Genomic DNA, 20,970 nt, shown 5'->3' with positions numbered 1-20,970 from the left:
GACCTGGGAGGGTTGCAAATGTGCTGTCAAGCGCATTTGCGCCTCGATGGGAGGAAGCCAGGCCAGCGTGCTCAGAAGCGCTGGCCTGCAGAGGCCAGTGGAGGCCTCTGCACCAGCTCCCTCCCGGCTTCTTGCATTGGCTCGGATGAGCCAACACAAGGGTAAAAGGTAGGCATGGGGGAGGCAGGGAGGAGGCAGGAGGGAGGCGTTCCTGGGCAGGTGGAGGGAGGGTGATGGGCGGCCCAAGGGGCAGGCAGGTGGGCAGGGAGCGGGGCTGGGATCTGGCAGTTATGCCCAGTGGCATCACTAGGATTCGTGTCACCCGTTGCAGGAGGCCTGCATGTCATCCCATGCAGTGGGCGGGGCAACGCCCCAGGTGATGGGCGTGGTGATGTGCCATCGCCCCACCCCCACTGGTTTTTTGGCTGCACCTTTTGTTAGAACACAGATATTTCAATGTGGTTTGTTTCATTGCATTTTGCATGAAATTACGCATTGATTGATATATAACATGATGTTCTTATTCCTCCAAATTCAGATTTTAGTGATTTTGAAAACTTGTAGAGTCACACACACCCGTGTCAACTTACTAACACCTTATTGCAGCAGTTCTCGAACTTTTAGCACTGGGACCCACTTTTTAGAATGACAATCTGTCCAGGACCCATTGGAAGTGATGTCATGGCCAGAAGTGACATCATCAAGCAAATTAAAATAAATAATTATAAATAATTAAAATAAAAGAAATACTTAAATAAGGGGGAGCCAGTCCTGTTCCACCAAATGAATCTACTCTGAAGTAAGTCCTATTGTGGTCAATGGGGCTTACTCTCAAGAAAGTGTAGGTAGGATTGCAGCCTGTGAGCCCAATCCTATGCATGTCTACTCTGAAGTAAGTCCCATAGTGGTCAATGGAGCTTACTCTGTAGCCTGCCTGCAATAACCCCTCCCCCCAAAAAAAAGAATGAGTGAGATTTCCAGCCCTCCCCAGTGCCCATTTTAAAGTTCTTCTATTTCAGGCATATCAGAATAAAGACCCACCTGGCTTTGCAAGTGCAAAATAGAAAACTTTCCCCTTACCATTCAAGCTTCTTTTTTTGCCCTTTTTAGTTGGATAGAGAGGCTGCCTTCTCAACATATGTTGAGCCTCAGTTCCATTGGATCAGGACCACTCCAGTGTCCTCACATTCCCCTTTGCCTGGCCTGACCACCAGCCAAGGCTCGTCTGCCTACTCATGAGTAAATGCAACCTTGAGGCTGCTTCGCTTTCCATATGGCTGGGAGGGAGGGACCTCATAAGAACATAAGAACATAAGAACAGCCCCACAGGATCAGGCCATAGGCCCATCTAGTCCAGCTTCCTGTATCTCACAGCGGCCCACCAAATGCCCCAGGGAGCACACCAGATAACAAGAGACCTGCATCCTGGTGCCCTCCCTTGCATCTGGCATTCTGACTTAACCCATTTCTAAAATCAGGAGGTTGCACATACACATCATGGCTTGTACCCCATAATGGATTTTTCCTCCAGAAACTTGTCCAATCCCCTTTTAAAGGCATCCAGGCCAGACGCCAGCACCACATCCGGCGGCAAGGAGTTCCACAGACCAGCCACACGCTGAGTAAAGAAATATTTTCTTTACCTCCTCCTCCCTTTTGTGTTTTTCGGGGCTGCATTCATTGGATCAGGACCATTCTGATGTCCTTGGAGTCCTCTCAGCTTGCCCTGAGCCTTCTCAGTCCTTGCCTGGACTAAGGCAAGTTTGCCTACTCGTGAGTAAACTCAGCAATGTGGCTTCGTTTCGGGCTCAATAGATGCAGCTGGGAGGGAGGCAGGGACTTCCTTCTCTGTTTTTGGGGGCTGCATTCATTGGATCAGGACCATTCTGGTGATGTTGGATTCCTCTCAGCCTGCCCTTTCTGATGGACTATGGCAAGTATGCCTACTCACGAGTAAACATGCGATATGACTCACTTTCACTTTCCATAGGGCTCCATGCATTTTTTCTTTCTGGGTTTTTGGCCATAACTTTTGAAGGAAAGGAGCTATTTCAATTCTGTTTTTTTGCATTGCACTCCCCCCTAGTGACACCAGTGGTTATGCCAGATTCCAACCCCTGTCCCACGGAGAACGGAGTGGCTGCAAGTTGCTCCACTCTCCTCAGACTTGTCCCATCTCAAGAGGTGGTGCAAGTTCAAGGAGACTCATACAGACCAGCAGCCCTTACCCGGAGGTAAGGGGAAATGTTTCCCCTTGCCTCTGGTTGAGCTGCTTATGGCCACTATCCTGCACTGGATACAGCGCAAGCCTCCTGGCTTGCCTGTTCCACCACAGGATAGGATTGCGCTGTTAGTTACATCAGTCAGTTGTGTTTTCTTTTTATTTGGCTATAACTTTTGATAGGACACAAATATTTCAGTGTGGTTCATTTCATTACATTCTGTAATAAATTACACATCAAATGATATATAACGTGATGGTATTATTCCTAAAAACCTCAATTTCCACAATTTTTGTCTCTAGTGGAATCACCCCCTCTCCCTAGGGTATCACCTTATTAACACCTTATTGATTCCATGCTGTATCATAATAGCATCCCTTCAGCTCTTTGAACAATTAGTCTCATTGGGCCATTTTGAATTAAGGAAAACTTTATTAGAAAACATCAGAGATGAATCAAAAACCTCCGTGTCAGGCAGTGAACCCAACATGGAAGCTCAGGATGCAGTGGAGCTTGCCGCCTCCCTACCCCCCTCGCTCCCTCCCGGCAGCACGCCTCCTCTCCACCCTTTCCCCACCACCTCCCTCCCTCCCCAGAATGCCTCGTGCCTGCCTCCCCCCACACCCTTACTTACCTCTCTGTTGCTTGGCAGTTCACATGACCACTGAGTGGCAGAGCTTGGGTGCCCACCTGGCAGTAGCCCAGCACTGAGCTACCACAGGCGCTTGCCCGGCGCTAGGGACCACAAACTTGCTTTATGGCATGTTTGCGACAGTGCGGCCAGCGGTGAGCCAGCACGCTGTGCTCAGGATTGGGCTTTAAGACAGTTGTATTTTTGTTTTCTGATTTTTTTGATAGAATGAAGATTTAACTTTTGATAGAATGGAGATATTTACTCTTGTTTGTTTCATTGCATTCTGCTATAAATTACTCATCAAATGGTATATAACATGATTGTATTATTCCTAATAACCACAATTTTGTGATTTTGATCACTAGTGGTGTTACACTCCTGAGGGTGTAATCCAGGGTGGCCAACCCACCTCCTTCCCACTAGCTTTGCCACTGTTACCTGCACATTGAATGTTTACCACTTCACATTTACATGGATTTACATGGATTCAGCACTGCTGATTGCAGCCTAAATATTCTTTTACTAACGTGCAGGATCACAACAAAGAAATTTGACTCAAATGTTTAAAGGCACATTGAGAACATGAGGAGAGCAGGAGTTGCAAATAAGTTGTGGAAATGGAACACTGGAGCAAACCTTTCATACTCCACTTCCAGTGTGAATTTTAGAAATCTTTCTGGTTAAACTCAAATTCATTCCTGTCATGCTTTGGTACCTCTTCCTGCTGCCCTGCTGATGCTCACTGTAGCAGAGGTAGAAAATCAACATTTGAGAGACTGAAAAGATGAAACTAGCTGGGTCTTGATTTCAGGCTATGATTTTGAAATGTCTTGTTGCTTCTCTCTTATTGCTCTTCTGAATCTTGTTCGTTTTAGATGTGTGGCACTTCATCTCAGAAACATGGCATAGTGTTGTCTGTTGGAAATGGGGGACAACAAACAACTTCTTGTACAACTACTGTAAGCCTATGTTGCTATTATGGTTCATGTTATACATGCTACAAGAATGCAACTCTCATGTTAAGTCAGCCAAAACACATGTTTAAAAAGTGTGCTGTCTGCAGGTGTTTTCCTTTTTCTTTTTTTAAAATAGCACAGGGGAGGTAGGGGGCTTTGGCACTTTTCCCACTGATGTGACTCTAAGCCAGATTGTGTGCTCCCATGAACTATTTTCAGTTGGTAACATGGTTGAAATGACTTTCATTTGAAGCTTTCTTTTCCTACAGTAAACAACACGTAGGAGGAAAATGTTGAATGACTTGAGTCCCCTCCTCAGTTTCATGGAGTTTGAAATAATATGCATTTTAAGACTTTCTAAAAGTTATTTTTCATATATTTATCCCACCCTCCCTCCATGGAGCTCCAAGTGACACATAAGGTGATATCGGTTTTGCTAGATTCCAAGGCCAAACATCACTTAGAGAATTATGCCCACTTTAAGCGAATTAGCTCCCCTTCTTTCCCCAAAAATGACCCTAGTTCTGCTCTGTAGTACTGCTGGACCCCACCATCAGGGTAGCTTGCCTGTTCAACCTGCAGAGGTCCTCCTTCCTCCCCTCTCCTGCCAGCATCTCCTCCCACCACTACAGCAGCACTTCAGTCCTCAGCAGGTCTTGGGCATGGCAGCCACACACACATCTCCAGTGTTTCCAGCAGTTTCTGCTCCTGCAGTCTCCAAAGTCCATTCATCCTTTAGTCAGTTAGTAAGGTTGGAAGGTGCCTAATAGGTCATCTAGTCCAACCCTCTGCCTATAGCAGGAAATCCTCCTAGAGCATCAGGAGATGCTTGTTTGAAGATTTCCAGTGAGGGAGAATCCACCACCTCCCTTGGCAATCTGTTCCACTGCCAAAATGCTCTTCCGATCAGGAATTTTCCCCCCGATATCCAATCAGAATCTCTTCTCTTGCAGTTTGTATCCATTGAATCTAGTTCTACTTTCAGAGTCAGTTGAGAACAAATTTGTCCCTTCTTCCATATGATAGCACTTCAGGTATTTGAAGAGAGCTATCATATCCCCTCTCAATCTTCTCTTCTCCAGGCTAAACATACCAAATTCCCTCAACCTTTCTTCACAGGGCTTGTTCTCCAGCCCTCTTATCATCCTCATCGCTCTCCTCTGAAGCCACTCCAGTTTGGCTGCATCTTTCTTAAACCAAGGTGCCCAGAACTGGACATAGTACTCCAGGTGAGGTCTAACCAATGCAGAGTAAAGCAGAACCACAACCTCATGACTTAGAAGCTACGGTTCTACCGATACAAGGTAAAATTGCATTCAGCTTCTTTGCAGCCACATCACACTGTTGACTCATATTCATCTTGTGATCCACTGCAACTCCAAGATCCTGTTTGCAGGGGCTGTCAAGCCAGGTAGCTCCCATTTTATACCTGTGTCTTTGGTTATTTTTGCCTAAGGGCAGAACCTTGCATTTGTTCCTGTTGATCTTCATATTCATTTCAGCCCAGTGTTCAATTTTGTTTAGGTCTTTCTGAACACTTCTAACCCCAGCACTGACATAAAGGCAATGCAGCTCTGAGATAAGGGAACAAACATTCCCTTACTTTGAGGAGGCCTCTGTGAGTGCCACCCAACTGCAGGATGCAGCACATGACTCATTGGCACCTCTATGCCAGTGCTGGGAAGCGCTGACATAATGGGTTAGGATTGCACCCTTAAGAGGGTTCTAGCTAATTCCCTGTCAGTTCTAATCTTCAGACTTGTGCCATCCAGGTTTTCATTACCTCTTTGGGGGTGTAAGCATATCCTTCCTATCAGCCAAGAACCCTGCACCTGCATTTGTACTATCCTCCTTCTGAAAGTAGGCAGATGCAAAATAGGAGTTGAGCAGCTCTGCCTTCTCTTTGTTTCCAGATACCAATTGACCATCCTTATCTAGGAGCAATCCCACCCCTCATTTCTCCTCCTCTTTCTTTGGGCATACCTAAAAAAAAACCCTTTTTGGGCATAAACTTAACCCACTTTCAATCACTGACATAAGGCAATGCAGGTCCTAGATAAGGGGACACACATTTCCTTACTTTGAGGAGGCCTCCATGAGTGCCCTCCAACTGCAGAATGCAGAACACGCCCCATTGGCATTGCTATGCCACTGCTGAAAAATTGGTTAGGAATTGGGCCTTTGTTGTTCTTGACATCCCTGGCCAGTCCCAGCTCACACTGAGCTTTAGCATTCGTGACCAGGCTATCTGTCTGTACTTCTCCCTGGTGATCAGTCCTATCTTCCATTTCCTATACATGTCTTTTAAAATCTTCAACTCGCCACTAAGTTGTTTGTGCAGCCATCCTGGTTTCTGAGGCATCTTCCCCTTTTCTTTGTCATAGGAATTGTTTTTGTCGGCACCTGTAGAAACTACTTCTTAAGGAGCTCCCACCCATCTTGGGCCCCTTTTCCCATTAGTTCATCAACTCATGAGATCCCAGCTATGATTTCTCTGAGCTCATTAAAATCAGCCATCCTGAAATCCAATGCACAGGTTTCACTGTGTATTCCTTTTGTTTACCATAAGACTGAGAATTCCAGCAGTTTGAAGTTATCCTCCAGGCACAACATGAATTTATTGGACCTCCCATGCTTGGCCGAATTAGTTTCCCAACAGATATCTGGATAGTTTAAGTGCCCGATTATAACTACATCATGTTTCCTTGCAATGTCAGCCAGTTCTTTCAGGAAAACATCATCCACTTCCTCCCCTTGGCCTGGTGGTCTATAGTAGATGCCCACCACAAAGTTGTGCTTGTTGCTTTCCCCCCTAATGTTCACCCAGATGCTCTCCACAGGGGTATCTGGATGATTTTATAGCATTTCTGAGTAGGTGTATAAATTTTTGACATATCATGCCATTCCCCCTCCCCTTTTACCACATCTGTTCTTTCTGAACAACTGATAGCCTTCTATTTGTGCATTCTAATCATGGGAGTCATCCCACCAGGTTTTGGTTATTCCTATCAAGTCAAATTTACCTTCCCTTGCTAGAAGTTCAAGCTTGTCTTGTTTATTTCCCATTTTTCATGCATTTGTTCAGGCAATGTAAGCCCTGGAAATTGCGACTTAATGCCCCTTTCCCTTCTTTAGTTAGGCTGAGCCTCTCCAAATATTCCCTACAGAGGTGTCCCAAAGCTACAGAGGTGTCCCAAAGTTTCCTATTTGAAACCCACCTGGATTACCTCATCTTGTCCCCACAGCAATCCTGAGAAATAGGTTAAGTGAGGAAAAAATGACTGACCCAATGTCATTGAATGAGCTTCATAAATGAGTAGGGATCCCCATACACCAACTCTCAGTCATTCCTATTAATTGCCACTACAAACAGAGGTGCTCTGCCTGTGCTACAATGTCACGCATTCCCACCTCACCAAGGCAGCCAATGATGATTTAGGACCAGAGGAACCTAAGCTGATGGTCACAACCTGCATGTTCCTACACCTTTCTACCTTTTATGGGGCAGAGATCAATCCCCAATATGGGGATGTTGTGTTTTGTGGCATATCCATAGTGTGTGTCACATGAAGTCCATGCCTCAAGGGAAGAAAAGAGAAGACATGAACCAGGGAATTCTTGGGATTGCAGAGTAAAGACTGCAGTGAGAAAAAATGCAAGCTGAATTGATTAATCAGGTTTACTGAGTGAAAGCCTTGGGCACACTAAAGAGATACCCCCACAATTAATCAAGCTGCAGGTGTTTTTAGGGAACAATGTTATTTTAATGATATTATAATATTATATATTATATATCATACTATATTATAAAAATACATTTTAATTCCCCTGGGGGCTGGGGATAAGAATAGGCCCTCAGTTTGGCTGTACTTGTCATAAGAGGCGACTAAACAGCCTCTGGGTAAATGGGACTCGTTAGGTTGGGAAGGCAGCTCATCTGAGAGAAGGAAAACTCTGATCCCAAACCTCCACTGCCTTGTGGCTACATCCAGTTATGGAAAAGGCTTCAGGAGTCAACCTTGAGGCAAAATCCAGAGCCGGAGTCCCTGAGGCAGATCATGGCTGAACATAGTCATGTTCTGGCAACTCCTGCGACGCCGCTGGAACCAACCGTATTGGCCTCTGCCTTTCCATTGGAGCATTTCAGCGAGGTGGAGAGGGGGGATTTGCTGCATGGGAAACAGTCTATCCTCCATAGCTACTTTACCCAGGCTTTGCGCACTGGAGAGGACACTCTGTTCCAGAACCACCATTCAGAGCGCGATACCATAGTCTTCTGAGACTGAAGGATGCCAGCAACATTTTAATATAAACATCACATGGCAAGCACCATCATAGTAGTATTTATAATAATTATATTATTCTTAATTAGCAGCATTAGCAGGGTCAGTACTACTACATGGGAAGTAGATGGCTATTGATGGGTTTGTATGGATTCAGTTATCCTATACTGAAGCTGTGTTTCACTTCGTGCAGCTGATGTCAATTACCCTGAGCTGACTAAAGAGCCAGCTGTCTCTCTGATTGATGCGGGTGTGGCCATCAACACGGCTTACCCACTCATTCTGCGCCCTGAAAGGAAGGTGGAGCTGATCCTCTCCTTTGACTTCAGCGCTGGGGATCCTTTTGAGGTAACTCATTTAATGTGGAGAGATGATCATGCAAAGCTAGGATTCAGGGTTAAAGGAACTGGTTGCCAAGGATTCATTATTTAAAAAAAAAATGATTAGGTATATTTTGCAACCTTTCTTGTACACAGGGTCAGCCCATCCATGAAGCAAGTGATGCTCTTTGGATCAAGTGTGTGTAGTGGGGAGAACTGTAAATTTACTTAATCTAAGGGGACCCTTTACTTAAACCTAAAGGGACCCTTGAGAAAGGAGCAAGGAGATGTGGTAGGAGGTAGAGAAGCAGCCACTCACATGGCTCCTTCCTTGCTGTCCCTTTAAATAAAACAGGAAATGCAGGACATGCTGCAAGCCCCCAGCATCATCCGTACTTCCTGTTTTATCCAAAAGATTGTGCTGGAAGGAATGAGTTAAATAGGAGCATTTTTCTTTCTCGGTTGGGGTGGTGGTGACGACATGAGGCAGTGACTCCAGTCTGGCTGACCCTGTTTGTCTAATTGAATATTAGTCAAGTTGGGAAGGTGAGATGTTAAAAGAATACTGTGTTCTCCAAGTGTCCTCAGGATTGCACCTGAGTTCTTCTTAATGCAAAACATGTGCTCCTCTCCTGAGCCACAGCCTTCCACTAATGGTTTCAGGATTATTTATGATAAGTATGTAGTATCTTCTTACACATGAGAATGGAACATTGGAGCAAAACAGTATTTTCCTAGTACCCTTTCTGGTGTGGAGGCTACTTTCCTCAATAATCCACTGGTGTTTTGGTTCTGTGGAAAGAAACTGACACAGCTTCTTCCCCCTCCAGCATTATTCTTGATATTCTTGATATTGAAGTAGTACTTGGGAAAACTTCATTTTCCAGTGGTTGCCTGAGACTAGTGGCATTACTGTCTCTGGTGGCACCCGGAGATGGTGACTCTGGCATCATATGGGGAAGTAATTGTAGGTGACATGATGATGTCATCGCCAATTACTTCCAGTGCAACAGCTGCCGGACTTGGAGTGAAGAAGCAAGTTGGCTGACCTGCTTCTTCAAGTCGGAGCATGTGGAAGCCTGCATTTTCCCCTTGTGTTACCCCATCAATGGGTGTGACGGGGTGGCCCAACCTCTTCCCTGCCTGAGACTTTCCTTTCTTTGTCTTGCCACCACTGCTGGAGCACAAACCCCACAGCAGTTCAGTGGGCTGAGAGGAAGTTTGGAAGATTATTTAGTGGTCAGGGGGAAGGGTCTGATTCAAGGTTCACATCCAAATTCAATTTGCTAGAAAATCAATGAAGATATGTCTTGATTCTGACATTACTAGAGTAGCATTGAAGAGAATAACACCACCTGATTTCTCATGCTGCTGAGGTAACATCTGATGGGTTCATGATTGGAACTTTTCAGGCAGTCAATCAACCAGCAGTTATTCCCCTAAATGGATTTGGTCATTTCACTCTCTTTCCCTTTGGTTCAGACCCTCAAAAAAGCCGCTGAATACTGTAAGGCAAATGAACTGAGATTTCCCAAGATACCTGATAATCTGCCAAAGGAAGGGCAACCTTTGTTGGATTGCTACATCTTCAGAGAGGAAGGTTCCCCAACCGTCATGCATTTCCCACTATTCAACGATGACAACTGCCCAGGTAACTCAAGAATGTGGTTTGTTGGGAGAACGTTCTAATTGATTAGAGTGAAATAATTTTTGATATGATAGTGTGCAATGGATCTTCTTGTTTCTGGCACTATGAATTGCTTTTAATATCCTGGTCTTCCTAAAGCTTAATTTAAATCTGTCATTCAAACGCATGGATTCCTGCTACCTTTTTCTTTCTGACATTTTTACTTTTCCAAAATGCTGAACATTTCCTTCTTTAGCCTTCTTTCTTCCTTTCCAATACCACGGTCAATGAAGTAAACTACACCAGTGGTGGACTGTAAAACCAGAGGTTATTTTTTTGTGGGGGGAGAAGATCAACCAATGGGAAATTTTTATACGGGGATGGTAATTCTACCAGATCTAATCGGTTACGAGTTGTGCAGGACTGCTCGGGTTTGAGCATATACTGGACAAAGCTGGAGAAGCATGTTCTCCTGTAAAGCAGAATTAGGGTGCAATCCTAACCCCTAACCCTAAAGTCAGTGCTTTTCAGTACTGTCATAGCGGTGCCAATGGGACATGTGCTGCATCCTGCAGTTGGGTGGCACTCACGGAGACCTCCTCAAAGTAAGGGAATGTTTGTTGCCTTACCTCAGAGCTGCATTGCCCTTATGTCAGTGCTGGAAAGCACTGACATAAGGGGTTAGAACTGCACCCTTAGACGTTTAAGATCAGTATCACCAGATAAGGGTTCTTCGCCTGTGGGGCATCTCTCCCTCCCCCTGGGTGTGCATGAAAGATGTACATGAAGTGCTCCCAGAATTAAGAAAACATTTGCTTTGGTGCATACTTTTTTCCTGAATTAAGACAGTTTTGACCTGGAGCTATAGGGTAACAAAATATTCTGCCAACCAATTCTCTGAATCTTTTTTTTACTGAGGCCAGTGATGAAACCCGTTCTGTGAGTATTTTTTTTTTTTTTCAGATTGTTAGGGTCACCCCATTTGCACACCAGAAGGGCAAAAGTCACTGTTTCAGGGCCACTGCACCACTGTAAAAATGTGCATTCACCCTCCCCCCACTGTAATTTGGCATATTTTTAGCGTAGCCATTTTCAACCAGTGTGCCATGGCACATTGGTGTGCCTTGAATGGTCTGCAGGTGTGCCGCAAGAGTGTGGGGGAATGTCAAGTATAAATAGGGCCATTGGGGGATGTGATCCCCCCACCAGAAGCATAGTGTGCCTTGTCAGTTGTCAAAAAACTGATGGTGTGCCTTGACAATTTTAGTGCCTTGTCAGTGTGCCATGAGATGAAAAAGGTTGAAAATTGCTGTTTTAGAGTAAGGGACTATACTTTGTAATTCACTTTTATTGAAACCCTTTAGCAACAGGTTCATACTTGTAATTAATTGTGGAACATAATGGTGCATAAACATGCCTTTGGCTGCAATTCTGTATAGACTTTCCTGGGAGTAAACTCCACTGAACACATTGGAACTTACTTCTGAGTATAAATGCTTAGGATTGTGCTGTTTGCAGCCTATTGAGACCTATTCACGGCACAATCCTAACCCTTTATGTCAGTGCTTTCCAGCGCTGGCATAGCGGTGCCAATGCGACATGTGCTGCATCCTGCAGTTGGGTGGCACTCATGGAGGCCCTCTCAAAGTAAGGGAATGTTTGTTCCCTTATCTCAGAGCTGCATTGCCCTTTTGTCAGTGCTGGAAAGCACTGACATAAGGGGTTAGGATTGCACACTCAGTCATATTTCTTATTCTGCATCAGCTCCTCTCCTACCCCCTTTTTTGTTTTGTTTCTGCTGGTTATTATTCACCTAAAACTCTGTGGAACGTAATGGTGCACGTATGCTCCTGAAACACTGAAACATAGGTAAACTTTCAGGCATTTGCTTCAGTCTCTGGCTTCAGTCATTAGCTACTTGACACCTCTGTTGTTACCTGAAGAACAGAGAAGACAGGAAGCTCTTCAAAGGTGCCTGACTCTACATTCCTTCCCAGGACTACTGAAATGACTCACACAGAAGGCAGCAAGGAAAAAGGATTGTTACTGAAGATTTTTGCTTTCACCTATCCTCCCTGTGAGGCTCCTCAAAAGGCTTAGCAAGACCTTAGGATAGCCAGCTCTATGGGATAGGTTTTTGTTTTATTTTACTGATGATTTCTATTACTCAGTGGAAAAAAAGTGGAAAAAAATGAGATTAACAACAGGAAAACGAAGGTAATGACAACAGCAGCAGATGGACAAGTAATGTTAACTATTAACAATGAGGAAATAGAATCAGACCAGGATTCTATCTTCCTTGGATCAAATATTGTTCACAGTCGTAATTCTACACCTGAAATTAAATGCAGGATAATTTTAGGTTGAACTGCAGTGGTCATAAGAACATAAGAAAACCCTTGCTAGATCAGGCCAAAGGCCCATCCAATCCAGTTTCATGGTTTGTAACCTTTCCTCCAGAAATTTTTCCAATCCTCTTTTAAAGGCATCTAAGCCAGATGCCATCACCACATTCTGTGGCAAGGTGTTCCACAGACTAATTACACACTGGATAAATAAATTTTTCCCTTTGTCTGTCATAACTTTCCCAACACTCAATTTTAGTGTATGTCCCCTGGTTCTGGCTATGAGAGGGAAAAGGACACCCCCCTATCCACTTTATCAATCTCCTGCATAGTTCTGTATGCCTCTATCATGTCACCCCAGTTGCGTGCCTACCGTGGGGTGAGATGGGGCAAATGCCCCAGGCGCCGGCCACTAGGACCCCACAGAAGCCTCTCTGAGGCTCCCGACGGGGACAGAAACTGTGCTTCTGAACATAAGAACATAAGAACAGCCCCACTGGATCAGGCCATAGGCCCATCTAGTCCAGCTTCCTGTATCTCACAGCGGCCCACCAAATGCCCCAGGGAGCACACCAGATCAAGCTTCTGGTTTGCCAGAAGCACGGTTTATAGCGCCAGGGAACCTCACAGAGGTTTCTCCGGCATGGACTGCGGTCACGTGAAGCTCTGTGAGCCTCTGATGAGTGGGGGGGGGGTGGCAATAGCCTGCAAGGTGGGGCACCATCACAGAGCTATGCCCCGGACACGGGGCTGCAGAGGTCCGTTGTTGTGTCACCCTTCAGGCGCCTCTTTTCTAGATCGAAGAGCCCCAAATGCTGTAGCCTTTCGTCCTAAGGGATGTACCCCATCCTAGTAATTATTTTGCTCACTCTCTTCTGCAGCTTTTCCATTTCCACTGTATCCTTTTTGAGATGTGGTGACCAGAAATGGACACAATACTCCAGGTGTGGCCTTAACATCTATTTGTACAATGGCATCATAATGTTAGCCATTTTATTCTCAATACTTTTTCTAATGATCACAAGCATGGAATTAGCCTTTTTCACTGTCACTGCACACTGGTCAATACTTTCATCAAGCTGTCCACCAGCATGCCAGGATCTCTCTCCTGATCTGTCTCAGACAGCTCAGAACCCATTAGCCTATATGTGAAGTTTTGATTTTTTGCCCCAGTGTACATTACTTTACATTTACTTACAGTGAAACACATCTGCCATTTTGCTGCCCATTCTCCCAGTTTGGAGAGATACGTACTTCTGGAACTCTTTACAATCTCCTCTGGTCTTCACCACTTGGAACAGTTTGGTGTCATCTGCAAACTTGGCCACCTCGCTGCTCAACCCTGTCTCCAGGTCATTTATGAACATGTTGAAAAGCACTGGTCCCAGGACAGATCCTTGGGGCACACCGCTTTTCACCAGTCCCCGTTGTGAAAATTGTCCATTGACACCCACCCTCTGTTTCCTGGTCCTCAACCAGTTCCTAATCCAGAAGAGGACCTGCCCTCTAATTTCCTGACTATGGAGTTTTCTCAGCAGCCTTTGGTGAGGGACTGTGTAAAACGCCTTCTGAAAGTCCAGATATATAATATCCACAGGTTCTCCTGCATCCACATGCCTGTTGACCTTTTCAAAGAATTCTAAAAGGTTTGTGAGGCATGACTTGCCCTAACAGAAGCCATGCTGTTTCTCCCTCAGCAAGGCTTGTTCATCTGAGTTTTAAGACTTTATCTTCAGTGAGGCATTCCACCATCTTGCCTGGAACAGATGTCCCGGGCCTATCGTTTTGAGGGACAGGTTGCATATTTTAGTCAAGAGATCAGCAACTTTGTTATTCGATTCCTTAATATCTCTTGGGTGGATGCCATCAGGGCCCGGTGACTTATTGGTCTTTAATTTGTTAACTGAGTCTGAAACATCTTCTCTTTTAACCTCTATCTGACTTACAGCACAATCCTAACTGCACGTTAGGCTGGCGCAAGTCCCTTGCGTCAGCCTAGGAGGGTTTCAAACATGCCGTAAAGCACGTTTGCAGGAGGAAGCTGCGCCAGCACACAGAGGTATGCTGGAACATGGAGGCTGCATTCAGCCTCTGTGGCAGCTTCCCCCAGGTAAGTTGAGTCAGCCAAGCTCAGTTGACGCAGTTGTCTGGGAGGATGGGGAGGAGGGGAGAGGAGACGAGAGGGAGGTGTTCTGGGGAAGGGGGGAGGGCAGGCAAAGGGCAGTTCCAGGGGCAGGCGGGGGGAGCAGGAAGCGGGGCTATGCCAGATCCCAACCCCGTTCCCCAAGCAACTTGAAACCGCTCTACTCTCTTCGAACTTGCGCCACCTCAGGAGGTGGCGCAAGTCAGAGGAGACCCATAGAGGCTGCAGTGGCTTACCCAGAGGTAAAAGGAAGAGTTTCCCCTTACCTCTGACTGAGCCACTTTGGGCACCTATCCTGCACTGGATACAGTGCAAGTCTCTTGGCTTGCCTGTTCCAGCACAAGATAGCATTGCACCCTTAATTCCTTAGTCAAGAAGAACTATTCAGGCAGCGGCATCTGTCCAAGGTCTTTTGCCATGAAGACAAATGCAAAGAACTCATTTAATTTTGCTTCCATGTCCAAGTCTCCTTTTATCTTCACTTTCTCTCCCTCACCGTTCAACGGGTCAACCACGGGTCAACTACCTCTGGCAGGTTTCCTGCGTCTAACACACTTGCAGAAGCTTTTACTATTCCCCTTAATGTTGCTGGCCTTATGTTCCTCAAAGTCTTTCTTGGCCTCCCATATCACCTTCTTACATTTCTTTTGCCACAGTTTATGTTCTTTTTTATTCTCTTCATTAGGGCAAGACTTCCATTTATGGAAGGAAGCTTCCTCGCCCTTTAATGCCTCTTTAACTTTGCTCATCAGTCATGTTGGCATCCTCAAACTTAGTGGAACCTTTCTTCCTTTGCGGTATACACTTCCACTGGGCCTCCATTACTATTGTTTTAAACTACCTCCATGCACTCTGGAGAGATTGGACTCTTTTTACCTTCACTTTCAACTTCTGACTAGTCTCATCATTTGGGGGAAGTTCACCCTTTGGAACGCAAGGGTTTTTGTGTCAGATTTGCTTGGCACTCTTCCCCTGACATGCATGGCAAACAGACAGTGGCATGGTCACAGATCCCCAACAGCTCAGTAATATTTACATCTCCTGAGGTAGGTCCTGAGTACTACACAATAATTCAGAGTCACCTGTCTTCTGGTGGGCTCCATGACTAGCTGCTCTAATGCACAGTCATTTAGGAAGTCAAGAAAGCAGTTCAGATGACCACAGCATGAATTAACCCAGTTGATGTGAGGATAATTGAAGTCCCCCATGATTAAAAACTCTCCTTGATGCCTCCCTGATCTGTTTCCTCATTTCAAAGTCCCCTTCAGGTTTCTGGTGTGGAGGACAATAGTACACGCCCAGTATTACATTGCTCCTCTGGTAATTTCACCCACAGTGATTCTATGGTGGAGTCTGATCCACCTTCAGTTTCTACTTTGCTGGATTCTACCCCTTCTTTAACATAGATGGCCAGCCCACCTCCAAGATGCCCCTCCCTGTCCCTTCTATAGAGTTTATAGTCTGGGATTGTGGTATCTCACTGATTCTCCTCATTCCATCATGTTTCCATTATGCCCACTATATCATAGTTTTCCCTAGCCACCAAACATTCCAGTTCCCCCATCTTTGCTTGGAGACTTTGGGCATTTGCATAAAAGCATAAAAGCACTTGTATACAGAGATGGGCATCTTGTATCCCCTGAGATGGGCTGCTTATTTGCTCCTTTATCCCTGTAGCCTCTCATTTTGCTGGATCACATCCCATCATGCTTCCTCTCCCAATTCCCACTCTGTCACTACCTTGTTGTTCTCTAACCTCCTGAACCGGATGCCACTTGGCTCCTATCGGCTTTCCCCCAGAATTCACTTTAAAAGCTGCTCTCCCACCTTTTTAGTATGAATAAGATCTGGAAAAGCAAATATATCACCCTAAGTACAAAAGGTAGGCTACTCAGAGCAACAGTCTTTCCTATAATGATGTGTGGGTGTCAAAATTGAAAGACTATGACCGATTTACTTTGGCCATGTCATGTGTGCAAGTTCAGTGATTGCTAGTGGAACAAGAAGAAGGAGCAGACAAAGAACACATTGGTTTGATACCATCAAAGCAGTTACATACAAAGCTGAACATCCAAGAGTCGAAAAAAAGCTGTCCTTGACAGGGCAACATGGGGAGCTCCCACCTATAAAGTTGTCAAGAGTTGTACTCAGGGCCTAGCTGAGGGGGTAAAGGGGGTAGTTTGTACCCAAGCCCAGGGTCAAAAATGGGTCCCAGGAGCCAATGGAGGGGTCCCAGAAATTTCCTGGGGTCTTACATTTTCCTATCTACTCAGACTGTTGCCCGCACAGGATGTTGCGAACAATACCACAAGCATGTAGTTGCAGCTACTGCAGCTTCTGGCAAGCCATAAATGTAGGGCCAAGGAATGCATACATGACACTCCTTAACACAGTGTCTGGGAGGAAACTGACCTGCTATAGTAGCTCTTTGGCTTGTGGATCTACTTACCACGGAGGAGTGTATAGGAGATCAGGGACACAGCTGCAAGACTACAGCTGCTGCAGAAGCAAGTTTTGGTATGCATAGAACACTTCCCATTCTAGTGTGTGCCTAAATATGAGGATTTTAATTTGCTGCAATTATTTTCTATATTTAAAAGATTTTAGAGAGTTAGGCATGTGTTTGATTTTCCATATTACTGTATTCAGCTGCTGATACTACATGGATGGGTAGACCTGCACTCCGAAGACTTTTCTGGCTGTCTCCACCCTCTTCCCACCCTGTTTTATCCCTCTCTGCCCCCATTCTGCTCGTCCATTCCCTCCCTCCCCCCTTTGCAAAGGGGCCCAAAAGAAACTTTGTACCCCCAGATAAAATTCCTCTCAAAGGCCCTGGTCGTACATAACTGAATGGATAAATCTACCTACCTTCTGTTACCAGAAAGTGTGTTCACAAGTCATTGAGATACTCCTCTGCTGTGAAACCCAGTGAAACATAGGGTTTTCCTCCAGCTATTTACATGGTATTCTAAGGTCAAGGATGTACCCTCTCCCCTGAGGCCATTCTCTGCAAGATCTTGTAACAGCTAGAGCTGTGTGTTCAGGAACGAAAGGTTTTTATTGAGAATTTCTTAGGATGTTCTGATGAGATCTGGTTCTGATTATGATTTTGATAAGGCTCTATACATTAGTACTTTGGACAGTACGCTAAAAGGCCTGCAATTACTTGTATACATTCACAGGTTCACATACACACCATTTGGATAAAAGGTATACAGAAACACCTGGAAGCTTTCTGAAGGCATTTTTTTTTCCTGTTGAACTCCTTGTCAGGGGATTTGAAAACAGGACCAGAGCATTCTAATCACTCCTATTTGGCCTTGATGACTCTTGTGTCAACAAAAGTCAATAATGTAGTTTTCTGATTGGCTACAATATTTATTACTCATTTTTTTAGCTTTATGCCAGAATTTATAAATACCTATTGACAATATCTCTAAACAGTCAGCAATGGCAGGTGTTTGCGCATGTGTGTGTACGTGTGAGAGAGTCAGTATTTTAAGCATTGGTTGTCATTAAGTCAAAGGCTCGAGCTGGTTGGATGCAAGGCATGATACGCATCCAGTTTTATCAAAAACTGCTCAACGAATTAACTTTCCGATTGAGGGGAAATAGCGATGGCCTTCTTATTTAGTGAAATCAGGGCAGCTTTAACTCTCCCTTGAATAAGGTTATGGTTACACCCGGGCTGTGTGAGTACACTGGCCCTATGAACAAATGGTCATCATTCCAATGATCAACCCAGCAGCTGACTTGTGAAAATAATTGTGCACAGCACACGGTTACTCATGGTCTACTAATGTGAGTAGGAGAGCTGTGACTGATCACTTACACAAGATCACGCTCCCATTGTGATCTTTAGAAAACATGCAACTTGTGTGACTCAGATTTCTGAGTAAATATGCATTGGATTGAGCTGGGCATGCAATATCCGTAGTAATAATGGGGTCTATATTCACCAATGTTCCTTATCGTCAGGTGAAGCTGAAGAATATAACGAACAATTTTCAACCTTCAGAAAGAGCTATTCAAAGGAAGAGATAGAAAAACTGCTTCATGCAGCAAAAGAGAATGTGAAGAATGTTCATCAGAAGATACTTGAGGAGATCAGGCATATTGTGGACCCTCCTTCTGCAAATGTTTAAGAAATTATTTTCCAGATATTGACAGGGGATTTGATCCCACTCCCCCATCTATGTGCATTCAACATAATGTGTGAAGCTTCCTTACTAGCTTGTTTGTATTGGTTTCACTATTCCTAATCACCCAGACAGGATGTTGATGCTCACACTTCCAGGTTAGTGCAGAAATGTGTTTCATGTGAATTACACAGAACGTGTGGTTCATGCACACGATCAGAAGGAAGTTTAGTCATCACAGAAGCTGGGAAAAATGCAGCCCTAAAGCAGCACTTTACCCCACAGTCTTCACTAACGTGGAACCAGCACTTCCCTGCAAAGATGAACTTATTGCATTCACTTGATAGCTGATGTCCTGGCTATTTTCAAGGCCCTTCAGTGGCCACAGCATCTGCCAATCATCTTCTGCATGTGCAGTATTTTGCCAGGACTCTAAGAATATTTTTTTTTTAATTTTATGAATTTACATCATGTCTTCCTTTTGCATGGCGAATAATAAGAATTCTTAGTTGATGAATTTTTCAGCATATAATTTTTATCTTAAAATGCTCAATGGCACTTTCTACTTTCTCTGGAAGTCAGCTTTTCTTTGTCAGTGCCATCCTGTACCTTAATTCATTGTACTTCTCTTCATTCTGAATTTTTGGGCTAAGATTGATTGAACACAATAGATTCAGTTTAAATGTCAATGCAGGTGAAATCCAGAGAGGGGAAACAACTCCCTTGAAAAATGTTTCTGAATTGCTATCTCTTAAAAAAAAAAAAAATTAGCTTTCCTTGAAAGTTTGATCTCAGGAGATTTTTCTCAAAGAAATATTCAGCGCCGTTTTCCAAATTCTTTTATCCCTTTCCCAAGACATTAATTAGGTCATGAATATCTGCAGCTTCCCATATTCTTTTTAAACAATTGCTGCTTCAATAAAAAACTATGGGTATGAAAAACCACTGAGAGTGGAATGGGCTGAGGAAGCTCCATTCCAAAACTTAAATAGTATGACTTGGGCGGGGGGGGGGGGGGACGGACCATCTTGGCAAGAGTGTGTGCTTTCTACATTCATGGAGCTCTTTGAGTGTCAGCATCTTGCCTATCTAAATTAATCTAGGCCTACTGAAGCAGTTGGAAGGCTCAGCAATCCCAATAGTATCACAGCCCTTCCACTGGGGCTGCCAACCATCCCCAACCCGCAGACCCCTTAACTAACTTCTTCCTCTACCTTGGCTCTTTAAACAAAGTAGGAAATGAAGAGCATGCTGGGATCACTCCCAGCATGCTCCATATTTCCTGCTTCATTTAAAACAGGGTGTAGGGTCCCTGCCCTGGAGGGGCCTGGAGCAGGCTTGTTCCACCCCCAGGGAGGCCTCAGATTGGCTGAAGGGGGAGGGGGTTCCAGCACCCTCGTCCTCCTCCCTAGCAGAGCTGCCAAACCTGGCCTAGGAGCTGTTTACCTCACAGTTCCCTGCTTCACACTGACTGGCTCTCATCCCTGGCCTCCCTGTTTTAGGGAGCAAGCCCGACCCTTTGGCCCCTCCCCTTCCTCCAGGTGGGGCAGAAAAGGCCTTTCCTGTTCCTGGCTTGTTTCCTGCAGTGTTCCTTGTTTGCCCTGCCAGCCCCCTCTGTCTGGTTGGGGTGAGCCAACCTTCTTTGCCCCCCTCAAGGGCAGGGAAGCCTCCCCACCCTGGGCATGGGGTGCCTGCTCCAGGGTAAGTTGGGGGTCAGGGCCTCTGGGAGGGACCTCGACACAGGGATGTCAAACTTGTTTCACACAGAGGGCTGAAGATAGTATTCATGGTGCCTAAGGGCCAGAAAGTGACATCATTAAGCAGAAAGTGACATCATTAAGCAGATGAGGGGCAGAAATAAGCACTTTGTTCTCAGAAACACATTGGCTACAAATGACAGAAGATAAAATGTGCAAACCTTGTTCATATTTTCAATATATGACAGAGCCTAATCATCAAGCTTGTCTTTGAGATGTGGTGTTTTTAGCCAGTCTTTATACTACTGACAGGTACAGTGTGGGACAGGGAGTAGAATTAGGCAGTGGTGTAGCTAATGAAAGTGTGTCCCGGTGCCGATTGCAAAACGATGCCCACCCAGACTTCATAAAAGTGAAAAATGGGACAGTGGCATCGCTAAGGCATCTGCCACTGGGGTCAATGAAGATTTTATAGCCCCCCTTCCTTGACAAAATTGTTTCACTAGCAAACAAGCAAGCAAGCAAGCAAGCAAGCAAAATGTTTTCTGGTTAATTGGCCATAACTTTTGATAAAATACAGATATTTCAATGTGGTTTATTTCAT

At 45.0% G+C, this 20,970-nt stretch overlaps 1 protein-coding gene across 1 annotated transcript in view; it reads left to right on the top strand.

Annotated features, from left to right (window-relative positions):
- LOC136652411 (cytosolic phospholipase A2 gamma-like) overlaps positions 1–18,675 on the top strand; it is a 33,599-nt gene extending 14,924 nt beyond the window's left edge. Inside the window, exons 7-10 of the mRNA XM_066629348.1 lie at positions 3,732–3,815; positions 8,289–8,443; positions 9,898–10,066; positions 18,509–18,675. Coding sequence (XP_066485445.1) covers positions 3,732–3,815; positions 8,289–8,443; positions 9,898–10,066; positions 18,509–18,675 — 575 coding nt within the window. The remainder of the gene's footprint in view (positions 1–3,731; positions 3,816–8,288; positions 8,444–9,897; positions 10,067–18,508) is intronic.
- Positions 18,676–20,970: the final 2,295 nt, after the last annotated feature.

This window comes from Tiliqua scincoides, chromosome 5 (assembly GCF_035046505.1).
Source record: "Tiliqua scincoides isolate rTilSci1 chromosome 5, rTilSci1.hap2, whole genome shotgun sequence".
Classification (NCBI taxonomy): Eukaryota; Metazoa; Chordata; class Lepidosauria; order Squamata; family Scincidae; genus Tiliqua; species Tiliqua scincoides.
This window is presented reverse-complemented; position numbering and strand designations above follow the sequence as displayed.